The 8,259-nt window shown below is 31.7% G+C and overlaps 2 protein-coding genes across 2 annotated transcripts in view; both read right to left on the minus strand.

The window, feature by feature from the left end:
• LOC108754453 overlaps positions 1-1,425 on the minus strand; it is a 2,749-nt gene extending 1,324 nt beyond the window's left edge. Inside the window, exon 1 of the mRNA XM_018496727.1 lies at positions 1,335-1,425. Within this exon, the coding sequence (XP_018352229.1) occupies positions 1,335-1,349 (15 nt within the window). The 5' untranslated portion in view covers positions 1,350-1,425. The remainder of the gene's footprint in view (positions 1-1,334) is intronic.
• Positions 1,426-4,129: 2,704 nt separating this feature from the next.
• LOC108754472 lies at positions 4,130-5,572 on the minus strand. The gene is made up of 2 exons (XM_018496756.1): positions 5,401-5,572; positions 4,130-4,357 (listed from the first exon to the last, which is right to left on the minus strand). The coding sequence occupies exons 1-2, from the start codon at positions 5,497-5,499 to the stop codon at positions 4,133-4,135; spliced, it is 324 nt and encodes a 107-aa protein (XP_018352258.1). The 5' UTR covers positions 5,500-5,572; the 3' UTR covers positions 4,130-4,132.
• Between the last annotated feature and the right edge of the window lie 2,687 nt (positions 5,573-8,259).

An 8,259-nucleotide genomic window follows, 5' to 3' on the forward strand; every position in this document is an offset into this window, starting at 1 on the left:
AAACTAATTACGCGCATTCAATTATTAAGACTGCAAATATTACTAATAGTACGTTTATTATTTTACACTCTGCATATTTTCTTATATAATGAATTTTAATAAATTGATGAGTTTGCCATAAGTGCACATGTTTTCAGTTATATAATAATACTCCAACTTATACAGTTTAAAAACACTATTTAAGCGATTTTTCCTAAATAAGTAAACAATATTTCCTATGATTGTATCATCACTGTCAATAATTTTATCAATTAATGAATAAAATAAGTAAATAAAATATCGCGTAAACATATGAATCGCGTAGGCATATCCTGAAATTGATTGCATTAAAACAGACAATCGTGTATAGAAAGTGTATCGTATATGCCAGTTTTTTGCGCATATTAGATTTCGTTGGCAATCTGCATTTATTGCACAAATCTGCAGTTCTTAGATATTTATGTTAAGTAGTATTTATTTCTAAATCAAACAATATCAAACAGATCTTACGAAATAAATTATTTCATAATTATCGTAAATTCATTTTTATTTCTATTAAATATTTCTATTATAGTGACACAACATTTAATTTTAATTGTGTAAGGTAACCGGATCCTATGACCTAGTATTGAATATATGACCTACTCAATGTGTGTAAGTAATTACACGGTAAATTCAATTGATAACACTAATAAGTTTGCAAGTTATCCATCTTGATTGCATTAATTTATTGCTCAGTTTGTTCATTTTATTATTCTCGATAAAGCAAAATACTGAACATTATGATCGTACTACGTAGGTAAGTAATTGCTTTCTATATATAACTACTTACTAATGTCCGTTTCTACCGATGCAGTTTAATTTTAATCTCGGTTCAACTAACTTTATCTTTTTCTAGTCAAAAAAATAAAGACAACAAATCAATATTGGTAGACGTAAATATGTCTACCAACACTAATTTGTATTCACACAAAAAAAAGTCTTGCTCATATTTAAACCATCCACGTATAATAATTTTATAATGTAAAATGTAGTCACATCATATTATATTATATAATATTAACTTAATGTAATTCAATATAACAGTTCAATATAATAATTATAATAATTCAATGTAACTGCAATGTAAAACATCCTATTAAGCAATTATTTAATTTCGTATTTCTTATACAAATAATCCGATCTATTTTAAAAAAAAAATTCAACTTGTACAGTTTGTTATAAAACATCATTAAATCTTAGGTATTATCTTCATATAAAATTATGAAAACTACCTCACATCCTTATAGATGAGACTATAATTAATAACCCCCGAGATTACTATAATTAATTTATTCACCTCGGCGTTCACGTACCTTGGCGGGCAGCATGTCGCCGTTTTCAATAAAGCACAACACGTACTAAACGCGTAGGCAAAACTAGAATACAAAGGCAAAGATCGAATTATATACACGTTGCGTGGCGTGCCGCGTGCGTTAACGTTGGCCAATCGTTGGCGTTTCCTTTCGATCGCGCCCGTTTTATTCTTCTGTCTATAGGACTTTATCGAACTGCGAGGATATCCGTGGAGCCCGCCTTGGGGCACCTTAACCTTGGAGCAGCCACCTCTCACATGTGGCGTACTGACTTCTATCCTGTGCACCAAGGACCATGTTTCTCGTGAGTACCTTCTTATCGTTGTGTGCTGTGTTCGCGGTTTTAACAATACTGATGATGCACGTCCTTGTTGAACGGCGACAAATGACAACGATGTTCTTTTAGATTAAGCTAATAAATAGAAAGAACGTAAAATTACTATAATAACGTGCTACAAATATTGCTCGTAAGAATCATCAACAAAATCTTTCGCCGAAGATCGATGGTAAAAGGTGGCATAAATTGTTTATATAATATAATAGTAACAAATAAGATGAAAATTGATATTACTTCAAAATCATAAAAATATGCGAATTAATTAAATTGGTTACTTAGACGCACTGTGACTTTGACATTACGCGTAATTGTTTTAAGTTTCCCACGTTAATGGATCGCTGCAGGATAAGAGCGTTATAGTAGATAACAATGTTATTATTAATATGTCGCTTATTAAGCTACACAAAAAGATTATCGCACTCATACGACGAAAAATAGATCAAGGGTATCCGCTCTTGAAGACAGTTAGCAATATTACGTAACAAGATTAATAAACCAGCCGACTCACGAATCGCAGCGATTGTTATGATGATAAATATTGCCGACAAGTGTTGCAGTTACAAAAGAGAAAGCGATAAAAAAATATTAATTTAATGAAAATTATGCTTAATCATCCAATAACTATTGTAATTATGAAAGAAGTAATTGATAAAAAGCTCAATTAAAGGAGTCTTTAAGGAGGAGAGAAAACTGTTTTGTTGAATGAGTTCTTAAAGTACTACCGTTAAAAGATTCAATAAAGCAAATATAAAGTAAATTAGCGTATTTTTATAATTAAAATTAATATTTTATATGTAGATATAAAATTATTATAGAAAAGATTCTTTCTTTCTCTACGAGTTTTTTTTCAATTTTGTTTTGTATAAAATATTGCATATTAGGATTAAATTACTTTAACAAAATTCGGCTTTTATTGATTATTTTTATCTCTGACCTTATAAAAACGAAATATTATAACAATGTCACACTATAATAAGTTCATTTATATCATGTAATATGATTATAAATGATATATTTCTCTCTCTCTTTCGTGAGATAGATTTTAACTGAGATCAGCATAAAGTTCGCGAAAGCGGTCGAATTATATTTTCGATTAGACTACAAACATAGCGATTATTGCTGACGTATTGTAAATCTGTGAACAAGTAAGAAATTTCAACTTTCAATAAGGCTTCTTTTTGTTGTCACAGAAGATATAATTTCTCTGGTGATTCGCACCATGATACAAATAGTAAGTCGCGCAACAGTTGCGCCGATGAAAAGAATGGATATAGTTTCGAGTGGGGCGTTATACAATCTCTCCGTAACGTTTATTTAACAAAAATATCATAGACTATATACAACAACGTAATTAGAGGTCGGAAAAAACTATTGCAATACCCTCGATTGAATCACGTCTAATCATCCGCATCTAAATGCGCTTTCTCTAAAACAAAAATTATTTAACTAAAAAATGCTATGATAACTACTGCAAACATTAAAAATATCGTGAGTATTAAAATAAACTCAAGTGCAAGTGTTTGAAGTTATTATCTTTGCGTCATCCAAATAAAACACAAAAGTCATAATAATATCATAAGGATAACATTATAACTTTATTTGTCATTTATAAGTTTATTTTTAGGTGACAAATGATGTCATAATGACATCCTATGATATCATCGTGACTTAATTATGACTCTGTGTTTTACCTGGGCACATTCGCTTTTATGAATGTTTTAAAATGCCTTCTTAAGATTTCTATCTACTATTATCTCAAACTATAACATCAGAAGCGAAAAAACACACTATAAAAATTCTTACTAATATATTTGAATAGAAATATTTTTCAATAAAATATTATTTGCATAAAACAGATCTATAAAATATATCGAAAACTATCTTCTTGTTTCGGGGAGAAATTAAGTCATATTTATTTCTATATATTATTAAGATAACAGTTTGTCATAGATGTAAAAATAACTCATTTCATTTTTGATTGTGCATATATTTGAAAATTCCTTTCTAGATATATGATTATTCATTAATTAACGAAACAAAAGGAGAAATTTCGATATATTTTATAAGTCGGCTCTATCAATTATAAGTATTGTTTTATTGAAATATATTTATATATCAAATATATTTTGCAAAAATTTTTGTTGTGCATTTTCTTATTCTTGACACCACAATTTGAGGTAGTAATTACGAGACATAATCAGCAGACACAAACCAATTTTTTGTATAATATCCTTATGACAACGATTTTCAATTTTTTATAAATAAATTTTATGAATTACATGATGTGGAATTTACTTATACATTACTATTAATTACGAAATAAAAAGGAAGCTAAAATAAATTTAAAGATCCAAAATAAATTTTTTATAATTATCTAAAACAATTTTAAAATTAATCTCGCATATCAATTTACGTAGAAATAAGAAATGTTTTAATTAAACGTAAAATACGTTGGCTCTAATTATTTACGCTCTACGTAATAATACATCCTGCGTTCCGGATCCTTTATAAACTTGGCTTGTAACGGTTTCTGTTTTTGTTCTTTATCTTTTTTTTCTTCTTTGTCGACATTTTGAGCATTCCAGTTTTCAGTTATCCTACTCGATTCACTCTTAGTTTTTTCATTGGCTCGATTTCTTTCGTGATTTGGTTGAATGTTCTGCATTAGATTGTACATTGGGTAGATCTGAAACCACAAACTTTCATGAATGGACCATGAATGAGTCATACTGAGCGCATAATTATATCAATACATTTTCCTACAGTTAGTTTTAATTTAAGTCATTACGTAGTTAATTTATACGAACATTATAATCTATAATATTACTTCATGCATAAAACATCTTTGGCGAGTGATGATTACATTAAACATTTTTACATTACATCTATTATCTGAACAACTTGATTTAACGTTTTCATTTTAAATTACAATTTCTAAAAGTTTACTATATTTTACATTGTAATGCTATTCTCGTTGGATTATTCTTAATTTTAAATGTATTACATATATACAAAAAGCAGTTTTGCTGAGAAATATCTAAAGTTTAATTAAATTCAGATCCAAAAATAATTTTGTTGAACTATCAAAATTATGTACGCTTAAAATAATTTTACTTTTGTTACGTTATTAATATATATATATATGCTTTTTATGGTATGTTTTGTTCTAATTTCAAATTTCAAATTGGTTTGCTAAATTTATGAGAAAAGCAAGATTTTTTAGTAACACGCACTTAAAAAGCCTTTGCTTATCTCTTTCTTTTGGATATAAATAAATGATTTATAGAGAATAACTATTGAATTTAACATTCATTTATTATAAAATACATAAAGAATAAATTATTTTAATCAAGATAAAACTATTATTCAATAAATTGTTGTTAGCAAAATGTAGAAATTTTTGAAAAGAGATATGTCGGTTATAAAAAAAGTTTGTAAAATAAATTTTGACTTCATTTTCAGAATCAACATATAAAATACATAAAAATCAGTCTAAATTATTTAATTAATAAAATTATTGTTGATAGTGTTACTTTCAGATCTTTAAATACTTCAGCAAAATCATTCTTTCTATTATAAGAATATTTTGCCCGAGTGAACAAAGAAGGAGAAAATGAAATTCATGCCTTAGTAATCGTAATTCTTTGAAATCCAAGACATAGTAGACATTGTGTGTCTCGAACCATATTCGGTCAGCTGAACCGTTCTGTGCTGCGGTGACAAACTTACTTCTGACGATATCCCAGAGTCATCGTTGTCATTCTCGTTGTTAACAATCCCATCGTAAGTTCCGAAATCATTTATCTTCTTAACTTCCTCCTTCTTCATTCCAAAATGTTTAAAAGTGTTATCTCTACTTTTTTCTTGAGACTTATCTAATATCACTGATTTTTTAGTTTCATCTTCATTAACAAACTTAACTTTATAATCTTCTTTTTTATCTTCCTTCTTGTCTTTCTTATCTTCTTTTATTAATTCTCTTCTATTATCTAAATCTTCATTATTACCATTCTGTTTATTATCACTTTTTTTGCGCTTCGATTTGATTCTCAACCTCACCGGTTTTTTTTGAGCGGACGTTATATTTGTCTTTATAGAATCGAATTCATTCTCTGTTTCTGGGTAAGTGGTCTTCGTAAGGATCTTTTCCTTTGAGACTCTCGATAGATGCTCGATCGTCCGTGTTTTTGGAGTCGACGTTTCTACCTGAAAATTATCAGTCTTGACTGTTTCTGGCGTAGCAATTATTTTAGCAGCTTCAATCTTTTTAGAAAAATCCGATATTTTCTCTTTCTTTGAATATTTTCTTTGAACGGGTGTAGAAGTTGACTTTTTAGTGCCAAAATTGATACTTGCCGAAGGCGTAGCTAACGTTGTTGCCACAAGTTTCCTGCGCCTTTTATTTATGGATTTAGTAACAGACTCAGCAGGCGCATTATCGAGAGAAATCGTAGAGTTGTTCTTCAATATTCTTCGTCGACGTTTCTTCTGTTGTCCAATTGTAGAAAGAACTTCCTTCGTTCCATTAGATAATTTACTCGGCTGGCTGCTTATTATTTCTGTCGACGATTCTGCCTCTGAATTACTTCTGTTTAATTTCAAATATTCCACAGGCTGTTCTTCTTTTTCTTTATTAATAACGTCCTCGCTCTTTAATTTTCTCGAATCAAAGCCCGAATTATTCGTCACGTTCTTGCCAACTTGAGAGAGTTTTCTTCTTGTATTTTTTCTTTTCGGGGGCTGTGTGATGTCTTCGGGCACAAGCGTTCCTCTAGAGATCCCTCTATCTGAGGGAGATGATAACTTCCGCGCAAACGAAGGGGAATTTTCAACCTTTTCTTTCGAAGTTTTTTCTTCAGATTCATCATCTTCCAGAATTTTTTTAATGGATCTGCTGATTTCGCGCGCGCTAGAAAAATTCGACGGTGCATTGGAACTGTATCTGCTGCTGTATTTCATGAAGGGCATGTGCTCGGTGTTGGATTCTTCGTTGTCGTCTATATATCTGCGCGAGACATCGCGTCTAGTATTCATATTTCGATTTTTAGAAGGAACGTTATATTTCTCCCAAGGATAAATATGTCTTTCCCAAGGAAAAATTGGTCTTTCCAGTCTCGTGGATGCTTCCTCGTCCTCATCGTCGAAAAACCGTGCTCTGGCTAGCTTCTGTTTCTTTCGTCCCCTCGCTACTCTATCTCTTCTTTCCCAAGGATATTCGTATCTGTCGGCATTGTGTAGCCATTTGTATTTTTCTTCTTTAATTTTTGTATCAGCGTGCCAAGGAAACACGTAATCTTCGCTCTCCTCCTCTCTCTCCTCTTCAGGATCGTTCTCCTCGCTTTCTTTTTTAATTTTTGACTTGTACCTCGAAAATGGAAAAGGTTTATAGGTCGTTTTCTCGGAGAGTTCATCGTCCTTATCGCTTTTAATTAATGGTTTCTTTGTATATGTAAAGAATGTCTGGTCCTTATTCGAACCTTCCTCTTCCTTTGACGAAAGTTCCTCGTAATCGTCATCTTCTTCGAATAATTCCGTTTTCACCGGCGTTTCGACTTGTTCCTCAATTTTCTCGAAAGACTCATTATCATCATTTGCCACATTTCCAGGATAATCAGTCTCTTCTTCCTGCTTTTCTTCGCTGTCTTCAGATTCGTGATTCGTGTTTGCACTATACTTACTTGATGGTGTTGTCGCTTCCTCGGGAAATATTTCCGCGTATCCTGGTGGATCAGACTCCAAGTACTCTCGCAAATCCGAGACTTCTTTCGAACTTTGAGGCTCCGTCGTGGTTGTGGAAATATCCTCATCGACATTCTCGCGAACTTGATATGCGTTAGTCGTACTTTCCTCCTTGTCTTCCCTGAAGAAACTTTCTTCAGATTCCGTGTTGGTGTTCTTAACCTTTCCTGATTGCGGATATTCATCCTTCTTACGATAAATCTTTTGTTGCATAGCGGATTCTTCTGCGTAATAAGCTTCGGTTGTACTACTTTCTCTATCTTCTATTAATGATGTTGCACTTTCGATCCTTGAAGTGTTCTCTGTTGAATTGATTATCGCATAATTGCTCTGTTGATCACTGAATGGCTTCTTCTTCCTTTCGACACGATTATACCGAGGCTCTTTTCGCCTGCCGTCTTCATCCACTATCTTCGAGCTCGTGGTAAACTTTCCGAATCCTTTCGTGTCCCACTTGGGCTTCGAAAACCTAATCCGATCTCTGATCGTGTAAACGGTTTTCCGAGGTTCGCTTCTAAGGTCATTGCTCGTGGAGTTTCTTCGTTTCTTCTTATCATCAATCTTCAGAGTTGTAAACAAACTTTGATCCAGCGTGCTAATTGGCCTACTCTCCTCAATCTCCAAGTCCAATGGTACGGATGTCGCATTTGTTTTGCTTATCGTTTCTTCTATCAATTTTACAGATGTATTATTTCCAACATCATCGACTTCTGTAGATCCATTAAGTGTAGTATTTTTATTCTTGTTAATGATACCGTTAGAGGAATTCTTCGCCTTTACTGTAATCTTTTTATTCTCTCTATTAATTGTACTTTCAGAGGAATTCTTCGCAGTATTGTTTGTATCGTT

This window comes from Trachymyrmex septentrionalis, unplaced genomic scaffold, assembly GCF_001594115.1.
Source record: "Trachymyrmex septentrionalis isolate Tsep2-gDNA-1 unplaced genomic scaffold, Tsep1.0 scaffold8, whole genome shotgun sequence".
Classification (NCBI taxonomy): domain Eukaryota; kingdom Metazoa; phylum Arthropoda; class Insecta; order Hymenoptera; family Formicidae; genus Trachymyrmex; species Trachymyrmex septentrionalis.

What these genes read in the sequence shown, in the direction of transcription:
- LOC108754472 (XM_018496756.1), bottom strand. Translation starts at nt 5,499, where the DNA reads ATGAAGAAGGAGGAAGTTAAGAAGATAAATGATTTCGGAACTTACGAT. An exon ending in ACTCTGGGATATCGTCAGAA is followed by an intron (nt 4,358 to 5,400) that starts GTAAGTTTGTCA and finishes TTGTGGTTTCAG; the next exon opens with ATCTACCCAATGTACAATCT.